General features: G+C 42.3%; 1 protein-coding gene across 5 annotated transcripts in view; it reads left to right on the forward strand.

Moving 5' to 3' along the window:
* The window catches only part of LOC126101145 (tyrosine--tRNA ligase, cytoplasmic), a 113,508-nt gene that overhangs the window by 12,767 nt on the left and 78,707 nt on the right, over nucleotides 1-22,034 (forward strand). For all 5 annotated transcript variants that reach the window (XM_049911837.1, XM_049911834.1, XM_049911836.1 and 2 more), the window contains one exon: nucleotides 3,557-3,796. In XM_049911837.1, coding sequence (XP_049767794.1) covers nucleotides 3,587-3,796 — 210 coding nt within the window. In that variant the 5' untranslated portion in view covers nucleotides 3,557-3,586. The remainder of the gene's footprint in view (nucleotides 1-3,556; nucleotides 3,797-22,034) is intronic.

Below are 22,034 nucleotides of genomic sequence, written 5' to 3' on the forward strand. Positions count from 1 at the left end.
TCAGTATACAGATTGAGTTTTTATGATGTCTTTGTGTCAAGCTAAAATTCCTGAAAATTATCCTTTGTTTTGTGATCTACTGAATGCCATGAACAAATAAGTGAATAGTTTGGAAACCACATACAAAATACTAATGTGAGGTATTCTAGAGTGCTGTTTCACTATTCTCAGCCTTCGTCAATTAAGACTGACTGCAAATGTCAAAACAGCTCAGAGACGTGCTGCTACTGTATTCTCAGAAAGCTGATGAATTGTTCCTGAGTGAAAACTTTTTTTTTTTTTTCTATATTACAGTGATCTGGTTTCATCAAAGATATAGAGAGGTGACACACAGAGCATGATGGACGAATTATGACATCTACTACCAGTGCTTATGACTTACAGGTATCTTTGACTGATGAGCACTGAGGGCATTCATGTATACCTTTTAAATCAGAAATTGCCACACACTGCAAGATTTAAATCTTAGTAGTAAAATTAAATTCACATGGAAATAAACCATGTGTCTAGGTGCTTTTCTTAACACCTTATGTGTAGATGAAATGCATTTCCCGGTGAAAATACATTGTCAACTGAGCCTACTGGGTCATATGTCAGTGAACTGAGGTGTCTGTGCTGTAATAACCTGTGTACTCACAGTGTGTGTGACTGTGTTCCAGTAGTGTCACTTGACAGACAATAGTTTATGCAGGTTACAAGTGTAGTGTATTCATAGTCAGCAAGGACAGTAATAAACATACTTTAAATACACTGAAATCCATAAGTAAATAAATGCATTAGTGTTGTCTAGTTTTTGAATATGTATGCTGCAGAGAAACAATGCTCTACGGTCCACAACTTCCTGCTCTGCCTATAAGGCAGGAGAAGAGGATATCTTCTTGCAAGGTTGTGTAGGCACGTAACCCCTTAATTTAAAAGTCTGAAAATAGTCTGGATTTTAATTTTTACAGAAACTTAATAGCCTGAGAGCACTTGTCTATCATGACAGTATTCTGTTTAGAAATTCAAACCCGAGAGAAAATCTTTGTGTCTAGTTAGTTACAAATGTGGCCACAAGAGGACACAACAGTGCTACTTCGCTTGGATTCACAGCTACTTGAAGCCCTCTATTGGCCAGTTGCACTCAAAACTAGAGGGGAAGAGATTATAGTTGCCACTTGCTTGTGCTGTGTAAAGCTAATATAAGGTGGTTGGTTTTTTATTGAGTGTGATGAAGAGTTTGATAACATTTTAGCAGATCAGAAAATGACACTTCAGACACTGACAGTATCAGTGAAAGGACAGCTGATCAAGAAAGTGATTCAAATGGTATTAGTTCTTCTAGCATCAGAAAATGGCATGAAATAGACATGACTGCAGAACTGTCTCCCACACCTCCAAAATTTCCTTTACTGGAACACTTTCAGACTTCACACAAATATGTAACTAAAGTAATTGATGATGAGTTAGTGAATATTGTAGTCACTGAGACTAATAGATCAGCTTCAGATAAGAACATTACTAATTGGAGGGACACAAACTGTGATGAACTAAGAATCTTCTGTAGTATAATATTGTTACAAAGTATTATAAAGAAACCAAGCTACTAGGTGTGTTGGTCCTAAACTTCCACTTCTTGCAACTCCAGTATTTCACCAATTACTTAGCTGCTAACAATATTTGATACTAAAGAAATGCCTTCATTTTTCAGACAACTCAAGAGATGACACTGCTGGCTATTCATAACCATGCTAAACAAAATCTGGTCCATATTAGAACACTTCAATAATAAATTCAAAATTCTTTGTGCTACAGAGAGGGATGTCACCATAGACGAGTGTCTTATGTTATTTAAAGACAGCAAAATTTGGAATAAAGGCCTACATGTTGTGTGAGTCCAAGTCTGGCTATGTATGGTCTATAATTTTTTGATGGTGAATATAAAGATCTGCACCGGTGATCTCAAATAGTATCAACCCTCTCAACAAAGGCTACCGCCTTACAGTTGATAGTTGCTACACCTCTCCGCAACTAGCAGATCTCCTTATTAATAAGAAATTTGACATATATTGCAGTATGCAACCTTCTAGGAAACATCTGCCACCACACTTTCTCAGTAAGAAACTGAAGAAGAGAGATATTGTTGCTTTTCAGAGGGGTAAATTTTCAGCAGTGAGATGGAAAAACAAACATGATCTGTTTTCTTGAGCACTGTCCAAAATGCATAAAAGAAAAATGTAAATAGACAAGGTGAACAGTTACTAAAACCAGCAGCAGACATATCATATAATGACACAATGGAAGGAGCAGATAGAGTTGACCGGCATATAGCAAACAATCCAGAACACAGAAAAAGAGGGGAAAATGCTAAAAAAGTGGTTTTTTATCAATTTGAACTGGTTCTCTGGAATTCAAAAAATGGGTCTGAGCACTATGGGGCTCAACTTCCGAGGTCATCAGTCCCCTCTCTGGAATTCATTCAGCTTGTACAAGAAATCTGGAGGAACAAGGAACTATATTGATTTGCGAGCGGCAGTAATTTAGATGGTGAAAGCTGAACATCACAGGATGGAAGTGACTTTGAAAGCTTGTTGTCTATCCACAAGCACCAATCCTATTCATTTAACTGACTGTCATTTCCCATTGTTCATCACAGCTATTGAAAAGAAGAGAATCCTTCCAGAATAAGTAGAATATGTAGGATGTGTAGCCAAGTTTGGAATGGGAACGGGAAGAGAAATTGGAGGAATCGAGCTATACGTGTGGAGATTGTGGTGTAGATCTATGTGTTGTACTGTGCTTCAGAGCCTTTCACATTGCCACAAACATGTGGAGACGAATGTTGTGTGAAAGTGTATTAATGTAATTTTTAAAACAGTATGAACTGTTTTGAAAGAGATTCAAAAAAAGTATTCTCCCCTAAGGCATTTTATTTTATGTGGAGTTATTTTTTGAAAGCAACAAGTGTACTTGGTGTTTTAATATGCAATCCCTAACTACCCTTTAAGTGAATAATTTGTCAAACTACTGTTTGGAATAACCTGTAATCATAATAAAGTTTAAAATTCAACAATAAGAAAATGGAATTTTGTACACACTTTTACATAAAAATTGTTTAGTTGAGAGGTTAACATTTCAGGGAAACTTGTTTGCAGCTGCAGTGTCCAAATTTTGACATACAGGTTCGTGTGAGCATGAGAGAATAAATAGCTGGAAATGAACAACGAGGTGTATTTGGTGAAATCTATTGTAGGATGATATATTTACAACCTGCTCTTGAAAAGGACATTGCCTGACAATGGATGGATGCTACCTTTGGCGGATCCACCGATATGCCATATAGCTGGAACACAGATTTTGGTCGACGCATTTGAAATGTTGTTGCTTGTGTTTTGAAAGGATACCAGTTGGCAGTTTATGTATTGACAAGTCACCTTTCTTTTAGCTTGCACCACTATGAATGTGATAGGAGTTCTGAAATTCCAAGTAACATCTGAGTTCCTTCTCGAATTCAGCAAGAAGTAAAGATACTTACAGGCTAATAACAATATTTTTGTTGCTTTCTTTTCCTTTATAGATCCAGTTGTTGGAGAAACAGAATAACAAAATGGCTGGTAATGAAACTCTGACATGGGAGAATAAACGTGATCTCATAGTGAGAAATACCCAAGAGATCCTGGGTGAAGACAAATTAATAGCAGTACTTAAGGAGCGAGACTGCCGTATTTACTGGGGAACTGCAACAACAGGCAAGCCACATGTTGCATACTTTGTGCCCATGTCTAAAATTGCAGACTTCTTGAAAGCTGGTTGTGAGGTAAAGAGCATTCTCTCGTTACTTTTAATTGAACTGGAAGAATGGAAACAATGAGGAGTATTATTGTAGGCAGCCATATATGTAAATTCACTTACATTTTAGAATTTATGTAATTCACATTTTGTTTGAAGTTGTTAAGAAGTTATTATTCATAAGGTAAATACAGTGATCTTTACACAGGGAATACTCTCATGGAACTAACATGCCAACTGTTCAAACTTACTCATAGATACTCTACAGGCAGCGCACATACTTGAAAATTCTGGAACCTGCTTCATACTAGAACCTTCTCAACATTTGATCATTCTCAATATTATGTACTATATTCCATCTCGTATTCTTGCTTTTATACCATGATTAAATAATAATAATAATCAAATTAGAATAATGAAGCTTAAGTAATTACATGCAGCATTTCTTGAAATTTTGCAAATTCATCCATGCTCAAAGATTTAGTAAAAATGCCAGCTTACTGAATCTACTTGACAAATGTCTATAATTCCATTAAAGTAACATTCATTCACAGAATGGTACTTTACTTCGATATACTTTGAATTTGTAGTAAGATTACTATACCTAGCAATATCAATTGCCCTTGAGTTGCGTTTGTATACTTTGTTAGGCCCCTCAGATTTTACACAAAGAATGTTAAATACATCTAGGATTAACTTAATCGCAGTGAAGGCTTCTGGCAAAGCTATATACTCAGCAAAAGCAGAAGATTTCAAAACACTTCCTTGTTTCATAGATTTCCAAAATGTTAAGTTCTAAATAATCCCATTCACATAACTTGATGCTGACTTATAATCTATGTTATCAGCAGCTCAGTCCACACCTACAAAAAATATGAGATATAAGTTTTTTCGTTTCACACATACATTAACGTCAAACTTTTTTGAAATACAAATATTTCAGTACTTGCAAAGCATACTTATACTGAATATCATTGCATTAGTTTTGCAATCCACTTAAGTAGTTTTACCCTGTCACTTATATCTGGCTGTGCTCCTGAACTAACATGTAAGAGAGCACCTATCAGGTCCCTGTAGCCAATATCATGACTTATATCTTGCACTGTTTCTAAATTCATATTAACTTCCATCAGTATACTGTAAAACGTCTAATGTTCAATCTGATATTTCTTAGCTGAAGATTCAATATAGCTTTCCTTGTAGGAGTTGGACGATTTCAACTGTGACTCATTGATATTGTAGTCATTGGATACAAGTACTTTTTTTGTAAAGTGTATAATTTGATATTTCTGAACATTTAAAGCAATCTTATTAGGATTTGATTTAATATTTATGCGGCTTCTTTCAAACAGTACTTTTTATAGATAACTGCATTATCTGCTAAAAGTATGAGGCTCTTATTAATATTGTGTACAAGGTCATTAATATACAACATTAACAGCAAGGGTCCCAACACACTTCCCTGGGGCACATCCCAAGTTACTTCTACTTCTGATGATGACTCTCCATACAGGACAACATGCTGTGTCCTGCCCACCAAAGAATCCTCAGTCCAGTCACAAATTTTGCTTGATACCCCATATGATTGTACTTTTGATAGTAAGCCTAGGTATGTCACGTCTATCAAAAATTTTTGAGATATTGTCTACAGAAACAGTTTTATATTTTTCTGTAATTTTAGATAAATAATCGAATTTCTACCCATACCTTCAACATAAAATACATTTTTTATTTTAATTAGAGTTCTTTTTCTTATTTATGTTAACATCCAAAACTGTACTATTCACAATTTTTACATTTACACACTCTTTTAGAGTTAAAAAAAATCAGAAAAATAATTTTGATTATTAACAGCTTATTAGTATGTGACACAAATTATTGAACACTTGGCTTAGGTTCTTTGAAGGTTAGTACATGAGATACGTTATGGATCCACATTATGTTAAAAATGTTATGTAGATATCTCACATCCAGTGTGTAGATATCTTGCATCCAATGTTGTTATGTACTCAGTCTATGCTCTATAGATCTGAAGATGGCAACATAGTTTGCTGAAACTAGTAGTCTGAATAAATGCTGTATTAAAGTGATCGTGGGCATTTTGAAGTTTGTTATTTCTGTTTTTGTATCATTCTATATCGCGCCCAGAGTGCAATAATGTCAAGCATATACACTACTGTACACCATTGTATGTTGTACCTCTGTCACAAAGCTGTTCATGAGGATCCCATTATGTTGGTAACCTCGGCCTCCTTGATACTAACTACCTTTTGGACCATAGTGCTCTCCTTGGCCACATGGCCAGTTTTTAGCTCTAGAGTGATTGTTTTGTCCATGATACCATGCACCTTGAGTGCCTCCTTGGTGATTTCCACTTCATGTCCATTAATCTGACTGGAAACATTTCCACTTGAAATCTCCTTATTTGCCACATCAGTAACACAACTGCTCCCGGTAGCTAGTACTGGTTTTCTTTTCAGTGTGAAACGTATTGGATTTTAAACTTCTTCTTAAAGATCTTCGTCTTTCAAAACATCAACCAAGTCCCCAATATAGCTCCAAGATTCGCTACTAAGCAGACTAGTATTGTGGAACGGATTATAAAATCCCAGATTTACACTGCAACCTACAGACAACATAGATACTGCTGGCATTATTGACAGTTCGGTTGCTGCTCAGAAAAATGGACATTTCAAGAATGGAGAACAACACACTGGTATGTTTCCCCTGTGGCCAGTGTAGGCATGCTGTATGCTACTGTAAAGAAAGAAGAAGGGTATTAAATGACTATTACATAGCAAGACATCAAACAGCAGGGCCACTCCAGACAATTGGAGATGACTGCAGTCTATCACATTATCCTGTTTGAGGCTGCTTTCCAACAAGTTTCTGTCATTCTGTCACCATATACAGGTTTCAGCAGGTTTGCCCGCCCATGGAAATCATGAAAACTGACCAAGATTACTGTCAATGAAGGTGATTCCACTGCAGATGAGTCTTCCATGGATGACAGCTGCCAATATGTCAGGACCACTTTAACAACCAACCTATCCAGGCATAAGTCAGTTCAGAATTGCAATTTTCTGTGATGTCAAATGCTTATCATCACCATTTGAAGAAGATTATGCCCCAAGATTCAAAGGAAAGTATGCTGAACTTTGCAAACAAAAATTATATTGAGCTGACAGGAACCTGTGTTGTGAGAATAATTATCAGTAACATATCAAAGCCCTTTGAATTTGTCATTTTATGAGACTGTAGCCATAATAATCTGCTTTAATGGGCCTCCATGCATACATCATATAAAGTGTCATGGAATGTGTGTGGAATACTGGCATTTCAGATTGAAAAAGCTATGCTAACAAGTTCATGCAGCAACAGTTGCTCTGGACAGTTGCCTACCATTGATGACATACGACATACTTATCCCATAACAACTACTAGTTTTAGTCAACAATTTAACTGTGAGGCTCTAGTCACATGCAAAAAGGTACTTTGCCTTACAAAAGAAATCTATAGGCCAGCAACTATCAGGATCATCAAAATTGGACGAGGAGAGCTCTGAGTCAGAAACTGCCATGAGCAGCCACAACTCATGACTAAACATATGTGCGTAAGGACAACCAAACCACTCAGCTCAATGCAGACACTTGAGAATCATTGTATGCTACCATTACAGAATACCCACTGGAGGAATCTACCGTCCACCTGTCAATTGCTCCTGGTTTGATAACTGTTCTGACTCGCCGATCATTCAAAGTGCCGCCGCGCAATTACGCGTGTCCTCTACCTGCGGCGCTGTCTGCCAGCCATGCAGCAGCTGTGCCACCTAAGCGGACAGCCGAGCAGTGTCCGCTAGACTGGGACTCAGTGCTCATTTGAATGCTAACGTGTACACATGTCTTACTTGTCAACTTACTCTGTGACTTATATGTGTTGTGTCGTTCTGAAATATATGTGTTAAACTTGAAGTTCTAACAATTGGCGACGAGGATGGGATTTTTCCTTTTCACCGTTGACTCACAGGGTTCCAAGGCTACTGTCGAGCAACTATTGCAAAATTTCCTTGAACAGCAAACGCTTCTAACAGCGGCGATTTGCGATTTCGTCGCGGCGTCAAATGCGGGGTGTTTCTCGTCGTTGGCTGTACCTCCTTTAGCTCCTTACGACGAGACGGCGGAAGACTGGTCTGATTATGAAAACCGTCTTCGACAGCACTTCTTGGCATTTCATGTCACGGGCGAACAACCATGTAAGTCTCTGTTCCTTTCCTGGATTTCACCTCAAATGTATCGGTTGTTGTCGCAATTGGCTCCTTTGAAGGAACCTGCGTCTTTGTCCTTTGCTGAAATGTGCTCACTTCTGACTGTCTATTTTCAAAAGCAAATGCATGTGGTAACCTCTCGTGTTGCCTTTTATCGTTGTCAAAAACAACCAAATCAATCCTATCGCGCTTGGGCTGCTGAACTTCACGGCCTCAGTCGAAAGTGTCAATTTGTTACTGACGTTCACAAAGAATCCTATGCCGATTCCATGGTACAGGATGCTATTATCCGGTCGGCGCCTGACAAAGAAGTTCGGCAACGTGCCCTTCAGTTAGCGAATCCGACTCTAGATGAAGTTCTCTCCATTGTGCAGTCTTTTGAAATTTCTCGCGCTGCTGGGGCGCAAATAGAGGCGTGGGGTGATGTCGGGGAAATACAACCTCTGTGCGCTGTTGACGACGCGTGCGGCGCGTCCCCGCCGGCCGACGTGGCCGCAGTGCACACCCACGCGCAGCCTCGGTCTAGCCGTAAACAACCCGCTAAGAAACTGCAGCAAAACCCCCGGCAACTTCCTTCATGTCCGCGGTGTTTTACGAAACATTCATGCAAGGATTGTCCCCAACGTTGGGCTGTGTGTCACAATTGCAAAAAGAAAGGTCATGTGTCTTCCGTTTGCAAATCCGACCGCATAGATGATGTTCATGAACATGACGCTGATTCTGATTCTGTGTTGTCTGTCAATTGCAGTTCTTCCCTTTGAGGGAAGTTATTCCTCACTGTCCAAATCCTTGGTCGAGATGTTCACATGCAAGTGGATACCGGTTCTGCTGCCGCTATAATTAATTCTCAGACATATCTTCAGTTGGGTTCTCCACTCCTGTCCCCTGTCACTCGCCAATTACGGACGTTCAATAAACAGAAGATTTCTCTCTTGGGACAGTTTAATGCTGAGGTATCTTACAAATCTGTCGTTCGCACTGTTCCCATATTTGTGGTCAACCAGAGCAATGCAGAAAATCTTTTTGGTTTCGATGCCTTTCGCGTTTTTGGGTTCTCCATAGATGACTCTGTCAATATTGTCTCTGATGCCATTCCTTGTGCTCAACTGGATTCCTTGTCGACGACATTTTCGTCCCTTTTTTCTCCTGGGTTAGGCCATGCAAATGACTTTGAAGCTCATATCACGCTCAAACCCACTGCTCGGCCTAAGTTTTTTCGGGCTCGGCCCATTCCTGTGGCCCTTCGTGATCGGGTAAAACGGCAGTTGGATTGTCTCACTATTTCAGGGGTCTTGCTTCCTGTCACTTCCAGTGAGTGGTCCTCTCCTATCGTTGTAGTTGCTAAGCCAAATCGTGATATTCGTCTCTGTGGCAATTTCAAAGCCACTGTAAATGCTCAATGCCTCATTGACATTTACCCTATGTCCCGTCCTGAAGAACTGTTCACTAAACTTGCTGGAGGCCAGTATTTTTCTAAAATTGACCTGTCAGAAGCTTATCATCAACTTCCTCTCGACGCTGCTTCCCGGCAGTTTCTGGTCCTTAACACGCCTTTCGGCCTCTATCAATACCAACGCTTGCCATTCAGGGTTGCTAGTGCCCCTGCTCTCTTTCAGCGATTCTTGGAACAATTATTGCTCCCTGTCCCTGGGTGTATCAATTACATGGACGACATTGTTGTCACTGGCTCCACCACTGAAGAACATCTTCAAAATCTCCGCACACTTTTTCATGTCTTACAGACTGCCGGTCTTAAGTGTAATCTTCAGAAATCAAAATTTTTTCAGGAATCTATCACATACTTGGGGTTTCAACTCTCTCGGGATGGTATTCGTCCGATTCAGCAAACTGTCACTGCGATTGATGCCCTTCCTCGCCCTACATCTGTTAAGGAACTGCAGGCCTTCTTGGGGAAAATAGCATACTATTACAAGTTTTTACCGTCCGCGGCTTCGGTGGCTCAGCCATTGCAACGCCTGTTGCATAAAAACGTGCCTTTTCACTGGTCCGCGTCATGCGAAGCGGCTTTCCAGAAATAGAAGACTATGCTGAAACAGGCCCCGTGCCTGGCTACTTATTGACCTGGCCAACATCTTGTTCTTGCCACGGGCGCCTCTCAATACGGGGTCAGTACAGTCCTTGTGCACCGTTTTTCTGACAGTTCTGAACAACCCATTGCTTATGCCTCCAAAACGCTCGCGGACGCCCAACGAAAATATTCTCAAATTGAAAAAGACGCTTTGGCCATTATTTATGCTCTTCAGAAGTTTGGTGTTTTTCTCTATGGATCCAAATTTCATCTTGTTACAGATCGCAAACCACTTGTTTCATTTTTTAATTCATCAATGTCACTTCCCAACAAGGCTGCACACCGCCTCCAGCGTTGGGCTCTTTACTTGTCTCGTTTCAATTATGAGATTCATTTCCGGCCAACGGCTCAACACGCAAATGCTGATGCTCTGTCTTGCCTTCCCATGGGTCCTGACCAGGCATTCGATAGGGACGAACTTCTGTGTTTCCACCTGGATGTTGCCGAGCAGCAGGTTGTGGACGGGTTCCCCATCACTGGGGACCGGCTGGCGGCTGCTACGGGTTCTGACCCTACCCTCTCCTGGGTTTTACGCTGTATTCAGAAGGGTTGGCCAGATCGCCCATCCGCTAAGACTTCTGATCCGTTGCGGAACTACTACACTTTGCGCTACCGCCTCACGGCGGGGGATGGTGTTATCCTCCTCTCCACTGACAATGCTTCGTTGCGTGTTGTGGTACCTGCGTCTTTGCGTGCTTCGGTCTTGCGCCTCCTTCACCAAGGGCACTGGGGTGTGTCTCGCACAAAATCTGTTGTGCGCCGTCATGTGTACTGGCCTGGCATCGACTCTGAAATAGCACACATGGTCGCTGCCTGCGGCCCTTGTGTGTCACCGTGGCCTTCGCCTGAGAAGCCCTGGGAGCGCATTCATGCTGACTTTGCGGGACCCTTTTTAGGTACTTCTTGGCTCCTCGTAATTGACGCCTACTCTAACTTTCCTTTCATTGTCCGTTGCACGTCACCTACCACCGTGGCAACCACCAGTGCTCTCGCCCGCATTTTTTCTTTGGAAGGCCTCCCCTCTACTCTTGTTACTGATAATGGTCCGCAATTTGCCTCTTCCGAATTTGCGGATTTTTGTGCTCGTCACGGCGTTACGCATGTCACGGCCCCGCCGTTTCATCCAAAATCCAACGGTGAGGCTGAATGACTGGTCCGCAGATGCGGAAACTTCTGACTTCTTCTGCTGCTGATGATGCGGTTCTCCAGTTTCTGGAGTCTTACCGTTTCACCCGCATAGGCGACCACAGCCCGGCTGAGCTCTTACATGGCCCACAGCCCCGCACGCTACTTCATCTTCTGCGGCCTTCCACCTCCCTGCCGCGGGTGCCTTCACTTGGCCGATTCACCGCCGACGAACTCGTCTGGGTACGGGGATATGTCAGGCGGCCAAAATGGAGCCCGGGCCGCATCTTAAGACACCGTGGTAGAAGCCTGTATGAAATCCAGACGGACACGGGTGTTGCAGTGCGTCATTCGGACCAACTTAGGCCTCGTGTGCCAGCAACGCCTGTTCCGAATGCCGCTACACCACCTTCGGCTCTACGTGACGCTCGGGATCTGGGCATCTCTCAATACTCACAACGCAACCCTCTCACCGTCATCGCGATGCCAGCACCAGAACGGACGCCACCAGGAGACGTGCCCATGCAGGAACCGGAGGACCATCCTCTGTCAGAGCAAATCTACTCGCCTCCTCCTCCAACGGACACCGACACATCGCCCATGTCTCCTGTCATATCAACTGGACTTGCCGCAACGGGCAGATTGGTGCATGGGTCCCCAGCAGATTCGACCCCTACGTCTCCTGTCATCTCGACCCGTTATCATCGGGGACGCTTCCGTCCGTACGGGAAGCATCCTCCTCAAGACTTTATGGCGAGTCAAACAATGCCTATGGACGTTAGCCATCTCCAGGACATCTCCATCAAGACCAGTGCAACAATTTCAAAGGGGGGAAAAGTGTTGTGACTCGCCGATCATTCAAAGTGCCGCCGCGCAATTACGCGCGTCCTCTACGTGCGACGCTGTCTGCCAGCCACGCAGCAGCTGCGCCACCTAAGCGGCCAGCCGAGCAAGAAAGTTGAGCACGCAGATAACAGGGCACAGGCAGGCATTGTCGTAGAGGAAGTTCCATGGACCCTTTCAGTAAAAGTCTGTCTGAACCCACAGGATGCATTGCAGCAGCCATTGCAAGATGGTCAACATCATATTAATCTTGGATTTTGTGTGCTGAATTTTTTTGGGAGGTGGGGAAGACGATGAACACCATGCCAATGACTGTTGCTTGATCTCCAGATCTTATTGTTAGCACCAGATCTCACAACCCGTACTGATGGTTTCCAAAAACTGTGGATTTCAATCAGACAAGTCAATGAAATCTCCAGGCATTTCCATAAGAGTTGGCTTCTGCTTGTCTGTCAGTGTGTGCAGTGCAAACTGGAAGCAAATCTTCTGCCTTTTCAAATTTTTGTAAACAACAATACTTACAATGTTGCTACTCACCATATAGCGGAGATGCTGAGCCGCGATAGGCAGAATAAAAAGATTCACACAATCATAGCTTTCGGCTGTTAAGGCCTTTGTCAGCAGTAGACACACACACCAGTGCATTCACTGGTGATGCTGCTGATCACAGTGTAGTTTCAGCTCTCTGAGACTGCAGATGTGTGTGCAAGTTGCGCTTTTATTTATTTATTTATGCATTTATTTTACCTGGCAAGATAGATTGTGTGTGTGTGTGTGTGTGTGTGTGTGTGTGTGTGTGTGTGTCTACTGCTGACAAAGGCCTTAATGGTCGAAAGCTATGATTGTGTGAATCTTTTTATTGTGCCTATCGCGGCTCAGCATCTCCGCTATATGTTGAGTAGCAACTTTCCTTCTCTCTTATTGTTACATTCCATCCTGGATTTTCCATTGTTTGATACTTACAATGTTCTTGCTTATCTTTAGCACTTCTGCCATCATTCTCAAAGTCAGCTGCTGGTCATCTTCAAGCATTCATCACACTCATTCAATGTTTCAGTTTGTGCTTATTGATGGCTGACTCAAACTCAGCTCATCTTCGACATTTCTTTCCATCTCTAAAAGATTTAAACCACTAAAATACACACTTTTTGCCTGCCTGTACAACACCATACACTAGCACTAGCTTTCCCTGAGTCTCCATTGTTATGTTCCCTAATTTATAGCTATGCTTCATGTTAATGTGTGACTCCATTTTGCAATGAGATGAATTCTCACATTGACTCCGTTAGCTTCATCGCAGCATGCACCACTGCTTTACTTAAATGATTTTTATTGTGGGGGGCACTTGTTGACATGTCTCTCAATCTGTATGCAAAGGTACGCCATCCTAATCATTATGGTTTTTAACATTCGGGACAACTTTTCAGGTACACCTTGTATGTCGATTGCCATGATTTGATGATACTTTTGACTGTTTCACAGGAGTGAATTATTTATCCCTTACAGATATGCAGACTGGCTGGAGGTTGATGAGGAAATCACTGCCTTAGTAGCACTTGCATGTTTCTATGAGATTAAAGTTGTGCAGTGCTCCAGCTAACATCTGAACCCTTGATGTACAACCTGTTGCGATGTCCTAAATAGGTGAAATGTCTTTGCTATGTGGATGACATTGTTGGTTTTCTTGAAAAGCCTTCCTGTAGACTGAACTGTTACCATGGTGCAGGTCACTTGAATGTGAGAAGGCACCTTGAGGCACCTAGTTTACGGAAATAAAGTCCTGATGCATCAAAAGTAAGAGCTGTAATGTTTCTTCCAATTCCTCATTGTATTTATGATGTTAAAAGCGTCTTTGGATTGTGCTACACTGGCACTTCAGTTGGAAGGCATGTCCCCTACAAGAACTACTGCAAGGGGACACCATATGTTCTTGGAGTGAGGCATGTGGAAGATATTTCTATATGCTTAAGAAGACACTGTCGTTTTCCCCAAATGTAGCACCTTTTTTTTTTACAGGAACTGAACTAGACACTGACACAAGTGGCTATGGAATCGATGTAATTCTAGTACAAATCCAGGAAGACACTGGTCATTAAACTGATGCCTTGAAGCCATTTGGGCAACAAGTTACTTCTGTTCTTACTTTTAAAGCAGTACATTCACTGTTTCAAGTGACCATCATTATTTATACTGGCTGACAAACTTGAAAGATCAGCAGCATAACTGGCAAGATGTGCACTGAAGCTTTTGAAATATGTCATCACGTTAGTATACAGAAATGCACACAAACACAAGAATCCCAACTGCCTATTGCAGAGTCCATTGGAGCAACAGTACAGCATGATGCTTCCCAGTCATTACAGCAGTAGCAAAAATTGCAGCCAAAGAAAGGAAAAATCCAACATTACTGAAGTGTTAAGAGAAGGGACAAACTGTCATAGGAGACTTACAATCAAACACTGTATAAAGAATTTCTGACCTTATGGGACAGAAATGGTTGCTTATTTACAGTCGGTATATTAAAGTATTTTCATGATGTTCCGATCTCAGGTCATTTGGGATTTGTGAACTCCTTGGATTGAATCACGAGTACATCAGTATCAGCTTATCCTGCAATTGCTCCATTTCACCAGACTGGATTGCTCTCTTGGGGAGAGCCCCCAAACTGACAAATGGCAATAAATTGATAATAGTGTGCAGTGACTACCTCACCCGTCACCAAGGCTGTATAAAGGCTAAAGCTTTAGAAAGTGCCAGCTTTCTTTTTAAAGACATAATTTTGAAGCAAAGAGCCACTCTTGTAATGATATCTAATTGTGGGAAAGGATTCAGTCAAAATTACTGTCAGAAGTAATTTCATAATGCACAGGATGGCAACAGCTGTCTACCAGTCACAGATGAATAGCCTGAAAGAACATTGTAATCAGGTGTTAGCAGATATGCTCTTGATGTACATTGATGTTGAACAGAGAGCATGAGAAGCAATATGCGGGCTTTCGAAATAACTACGCACCCTCCGACTTCGTGTTGCAATATCAAAAGTTTTGGCTGGTTTCATTGTCTAGGGGCTGGGATATGTAGTTGCCACATTACAAGCCAAATACTGCCGAGTCTACAGTATACAATATGAATACACACATGAATCGAAGGTTCCTATCACTCGGCAATTGCAAATTAATATAGAAATTTATAAATGAAAGATTGCAATTAAATAAACTCTGCGGGTACAATTTTAACAACTTTAAATGATGAGTACGATAGAAGTACTTTTGAGAATGCCGTATATTTCTGCAAAACACTTATTGGTGTCGATGATCTAGCAATTAAATAAAATATAAGTTGAGTAACAAGAAAACAATAGATTCCTATTGCATGTAATTAGCTATGAACAACAAGATAGCTCACGAGATATTCACTTCTAAACGCACACTACGTCTTCACTGTAGACACCTCGGAAATCTCACAAGTTCACAAGTCCACACTCTGAAGTATTTCTATCTCTCGCAACCATGTGCAAACCGCCCCACACTTCAAGTCTCTCCCGCTCTCGGCATACAGTGTCACCAAGGAATTCCCAGCCACGCGACTGGACCGGCATTGTGCAACATCATGCGGTTGCTAAGATAACGTCCGGGACCACGTGGTCGCTGCCGAGCCGCCTGCGCCCACCGACTGGCCCGTGCGGCCACTACTTCCTCAGGACTTAGAATATTTCCAGGGCGCCGCAACTCAACCGTTACCTCATTAATACTACCTGTCATGGCAAGACACCACACCTGTGGTCAAGAGGCTGAAACAACACTGGATACTTTGTTTCCATTTAAAGCTCATAATGGTCTAGATGATTACATCGAACATCTTGTAACCAAAACGGCAAAAAACAATGCAGCTGGAATATATATTGACCTTGGATGTGCAATATAAGAGCCATGAATGTTATAACACGAAACACCAACTTGTAAGCTTACAAGTAAGGATTTTCTCTCCTGTATGGATTTTTTGATCTATGTGGAAGATTGGGCTATCCAAAAAATTATTAACTCACTACTTGGGCTTGTACCATATCCTAACAAACACACACACACACACAAATGCAACTCACACACATGACCACAGTCTCTGCTAGCTGAAGCCAGAAGTACAAGGAACATTAAGACCTGTCCAACAGTCAAGATGTCTGGATGGAAACACCTCTAGCTGAATATTGTCATCACAAGGAAGTGGCGACACAAGTGGAATGTGAGGATTGACCACCGTTACCTTGTTAAGCAATGCTGACTGGGTCCAGATCCAGGAAGTTAGTCAACTTTTAACAGAGGGCTCCTTTTTTGCAAGAAGGGTTGAACAATCCAACATGCTGTGCATCAGCAATCGTGGTGCTGGGGCTATAGTTACTGAATTGTGAAATGCGGGTCATGAAGTCTTGTTTCACATTGTCAAATGTAATGATCCATTAGCATATACTGACAAAGGTGACATAATTCTTCCACATGTTGACAAGTGCATTGCATGTATTTTGAATGGAATTGACCACAGATGTGTTGCCTAATGTATTGGACAAAATTTGTTTAATGCCATCGTAGAGCAGACATATAAAGAGACATGAATTTAAATAGATTATCCGTAACAGTGATTTTGTAGATACTTTTTTATTATTTGAAATACAGACAATTGTCAGTCTCCAAGAGCCCCGCTATTTCAATTGGTTGTCATCGTCGTCTTCAGTCCAAAGACTGGTTTAATGCAGCTCTTCATGCTACTCTATCCTGTCCTAGCTTCTTCATCTCCAAGTAACTACTGCATCCTGCATCCTACATCCTTCTGAATCTGCTTAGTGTATTCATCTCTTGGTCTCCCGCTACAATTGTCACCCTCCACGCAGCCCTCAAATACTAAATTGGTGATCTCTTGATGCCTCAGAACATGTCCAAACAACCGATCCCTTCTTCTAGTCAAGTTATGCCACAAATTCCTCTTCTCCCCAATTCTGTTCAGTACTTCCTCATTAGTTAGTTCTTGTCTAAACTATTTATCGTCCATGTTTCACATCCATACATGGCTACACTCCATACAGATACTTTTAGAAAAGACTTCCTGACACTCAATTGCTTACAAATGTAAAATTGTTAACCTGTATAGCAAGTATCTTGATCTGAATTTCAGTAAGGTTTAATTTCTCAGTTATAGTTTACTGGTGCAATATTAATTAGAAGGAATGAGACTTCTAACAATTTTGAACTTTATGAAACTTCTTACATTTGGATGTCACGATTGCCTTCATATTTTTTCCCTGTCTACCTTAAAATGTGTTATCTGATATGCCCCGAGGGACCAAAGATGTGTAGTCAGTATAAATTGCAGTTTATTATGACCTTTGGATCCCACAATTATTAACCTTAAAATTGTTGAGTGGTAATAGCTAGTTGTAACTCAGTTCTCACTCATTCTTTTATTATTTCATTGATAAGATATGCTGTGTGCAGTACATTCTTGTATTTACAAATGTAGTCAAAACTATACCATAGTGGCTTAAACATCTTAGTATCATAGAATCAAACAATGGAAAATCTAGGACGGAATGTAACAATATTATGAGAAGGAAAGTTGTTATTCACCATACAGCAGAGATACTGAGTCGCAAATAGGCACAGCAAAAAGAGTTTCACACTTAAACCATTCGGACAATAGACACACACACACACACACACACACACACACACACATGGCTGCAGTCTCAGGCAACTGCAATCACACTCCGAGCAGCAGCACCAGTACATGACTGGAATGACGGCTGTGTGGAGATAAGGAGGAGGCTGGGGCTGGGAGGGGGATGGATAGTATGGTGGGGATGGCGCGCAGTGAAATGCTGCAGGTTAGGCAGGTGAGAGATGGGGGGGGGGGGGGGGAGAAGGGGGCGAACTAGTGGAAAAGAAGAGAAATAGACATAAAAAGAGAGGGAGAGAGGAAAAAAAAAATACTGGGTGTGGTGGTGGAATGACAGCTGTGTAGTACTGGAATAAGAGCAGGGAAGGGGCTGGATTGGTGAGGACGGCGACTAATGAAGATTGAGGCCAGGAGGGTTACAGGAACATAGGATGTACTGCAGCAAAAGTTCCCACTTTCCCAATTCAGAAAAGCTGGTGTTGGTGGGAAGGATCCATATGGCACAGGTTGTGAAGCAGTCATTGAGATGAGGGATATCATGTTTGGCAGTGTGTTCAGCAACAGTGTGGTGCACGTGTTTCTTGGCCACAGTTTGTCGGTGACCATTCATATGGACAGACAGCTTTTTGATTGTCATGCCTACATAGAATACAGCACAGTGGTTGCAGCTTAGCTTGTAGACCACATGACTGGTTTCACATGTAGTCCTGCCTTTGATGGGATAGATGATGTTAGTGACTGGACTGGAGTAGATGGTGGTGGTGGGAGGATGTATGGGACAGGTCTTGCATCTAGGTCTATTACAGGGGTATGAGCCATGAGGCAAGGGATTGGGAGCAGGGGTTGTGTAAGGATGGATGAGTATATTGTGTAGGTTCGTTGGATGGCAGAATACCACTGGGAGGGGTGGGATGGATAGTGGGCAGGACATTTCTCATTTCAGGGCAATATGAGAGGTAATTGAAACCCTGGCAGAGAATGTAATTCAGTTGCTCCAGTCCTGGGTGATACTGAGTTACAAGGGGAATGCTTCTCTGTGGCCCGATGGTGGGACTTTGGGAGGTGGTGGGAGACTGGAAAAATAATGCATGCATTTTTGTACGAGGTTGGGAGAATACTTACTGGTCAGTGAAGGCTTCAGTGAGACCCTCAGTATATTTTGCGAGCGACTGCTCGTCACTGCAGATGCGACGACCCCGGGTGGCTAGGTTGTACGGAAGGGACTTCTTGGTATGGAATGGGTGTCATTTGTCGAAGTGGAGGTATTGCTTCTGGTTAGCGGGTTTGATATCTTTGAGCTGGAGGTCAATATCTGTGAAGATAGCTTATTGGGTTGAGTAGAACCAGGTGAAGCAAATTGGGGAGAAGTTGTTGAGGTTCTGGAGGAATGTCGATAGGGTGTCCTCACCTTCGATCCAGACAGCAAAGATGTCATCAATGAATCTGAACGAGGTGAGGAGTTTTAGAATTCTGGTTTTTTAGGAAAGATTGCTCTAGATGGCTCATGAATAGGTTGACATAGGATGGTGCCATGTGGGTGCCCGTAGCTGTACCCTGGATCTGTTTGTAGGTAATGCCTTCAAAGGAGAAATAATTGTGGGTAAGGATATAGTTGGTCATGGCAACTAGGAAAGAAGTTGTTGGTTTGGAATCCGTAGGGCATTGGGAAAGGTAGTGTTCAGTAGCGGCAAGGCCATGGGCATTAGGATGTGGTAAAGGGTCAGGAACTGGGGAGAGTCGGTGGAGGAAATGGTTGGTATTCTTTTAGATAAGTGGGTGGGTTCCGGGTAATAGGTTGAAGGTGTTGGTGTACAAGAACAGAGATTCTCTCAGTGGGGGCACAGTAACCGACTACAATGGAGCGTCCCGTGTGGTTAGGTCTGTGGACTTTAGAAAGCATGTAGAAGGTAAGAGTGCAAGTAGTGGTAGAGGTGAGTAGAGAGATGGACTACAGGGAGAAGTTCCAGGATGGGCTAAGGATTTGAGTAGTGACTGGAGATCCTGCAGGATTACTGGAATGGTGTCACTGTGGCAAGGTTTGTAGGTGGAAGTATCTGACGGCTGGTGGAGTCCTTCTGACAGGTGATCCTTGCAGTTCAGAACAACAGTGGTGGAACCTCTGTCCGCAGGTAGGATTATAAGGTTGGGATCAGTTTTTAGATGGTGGACTGCGGTTCTTTCTACGAATGTAAGGTGACTGTGCATGTTGAGGTATTTGGGGAATTATGGTGAGGCAAAGTTTGAGGTTAAGAAATTCTGGAAAGTTAACGGGGTGGTTTGGGGGCAGTGAGGGTGGATCACAGTTAGATGGATGAGTGAACTGAGTTAGGCAAGGTTCAGTACTGGTCTTTGGTTGTGTCTGATTAGGGTTGGTGGCGAAAAAGTGCTTCCACTGTAGGGACCGGGAGAAGGACAGAAGGTCTTTAACTAGTCCTGCATGGTTGAATCTGGGAGTGGGGCAAAAGGTGAGGCCTTTGGAAAGGACTTGATATTCCTGAGAGACTAAGGCTTTTGGATAAAATGTTCATAACTGTGTTGCGGGTCTGTTTAGGTTCTGGATTCTGTGTGGTGGTGGGAGGGAATTTAGGAGGTTGGGATAAGTGTAGTATGTCTGCGAGACAGGGTTTGTCAGCTATGAGGGGGCATGGGAGAGGTTTGGAGGTTGTTGTAGAGATGGTGGACAGTGGTTTTTATTCCGGGGCAGGAGTAGGAAGTGAGCAGGATGGAGAGCTTTTTGAGGTGGCGTTGTGCGTGTTGCTCAAATTCCTGCAGGGCAAGAGTTTCAATGTGTGTTATGAGTTCCAGGAATTTGGGATTGCATAGCAGGAGAATCTTGCGGATGGAGAGAAGGTACTGCAAGGAGGTTTGGGCTTGGTTGTTGAACACACTGCCAAACATGATGTCCTTCATTTCAGCGGCTGCTTTGCAGCCTGTGCCAAATGGATCCTTCCCTCGAACACGAGCTTTTCTGAATTGCATTGGTGGGAACTATCCCTGTAATACGTCCTACTTTCCTGTAAGGCTCTCGGCCTCAACCTTCATTAGTCACTGTCCTCATCCATCCAGCCTCTTCCTTGTTCCCATTCCAGCACTACACAGCTGTCATTCCACCATCACACCCAGTCTTTTTATTTCTCTCTTTCTGCACTACTTCCCCCCTCCGTCCCCCTTCCACACCTCTCCCCTACCCTCTGTCTAACCTGCAGCACTTAACTGTCCACCACCCCCACCATACTATCCCTCCCCCTCCCCACCCCAGCCTCCTCCTTACTGCCACCCAGTCGCCACTCCCACCATGCACTGGTGTGCTGCTCACAGTGGGATTTCAGTTGCCTGAGACTGCAGCTGTGTGTGTGTGCGAGCGTGCATGTGGCGCGCCTCTGTGTGTGTGTGTGTGTGTGTGTGTGTGTGTGTGTGTGTGTGTGTGTGTGGTCTATTGTTGATGAAGGTCTTAATGGCAGAAAGCTTTAATTGCAAGAGTCTTTTTGTTGTGCCTATCTGCGACTCAGCATCTCCACTATATGGTGAGTAGCAACTTTCCTTTTCATAATAATGTTATACTCCATCCTGGTTTTTCCATTGTTAGTATATGCGAGATAACACATAACAACATTTTAACAACATACATTTGAATACCCTGTCATGAAATTTAGATTGTTTCTCACAGGAAAATGTGTCTAATAAACAACTTTACTTTTGACAGGTTGTGATATGCAATGAAAGACTCAGTAAGATCCGTAGATTGAAATAGTATCTCACAAGTTCGTCTCCCTACCTTTTACACGCCGATTTATTTTGTGGTGCTAATGATCTCAGCCTTTGCAAGATGTTGAATGTTTATTGTGATAATATTTTTATCCTATTTAGAATGATTTTTGATGTCTGCTATGAAAATTTGAGTACTTGGTTTTGTAATTTATTGAAAGAATCCAAAATCTAATCTCAATAATAGAAAGAATTCAATCTTATCAGCAGTTAGTTCACTTCTGTGTTTGTAATTTTTCCTAAACTTTTTAGGAAGATGTACTATATTTATATTCCTTCCATGTGTTTGTTTGTGAAATTTATGTACAGCGCATGCACGTTTTGTTGGTTCATTTTACAATTGTACTCAGGGGGAAAAAGGGAAGCAAGTCTTACTCACATTCTCATATTTTGTGTTTGTCACTGACAAGGTCACCTTAGGGACGGAGTCTGTCCAATTTTATTCATACTTACAGGATTTGAAGTTCAGTGTCCAAATATCAGTTTTATAAAGCAGTACAGTGCTGCTAGAAATAA

This window comes from Schistocerca cancellata, chromosome 9 (assembly GCF_023864275.1).
Source record: "Schistocerca cancellata isolate TAMUIC-IGC-003103 chromosome 9, iqSchCanc2.1, whole genome shotgun sequence".
Taxonomy (NCBI): Eukaryota; Metazoa; Arthropoda; class Insecta; order Orthoptera; family Acrididae; genus Schistocerca; species Schistocerca cancellata.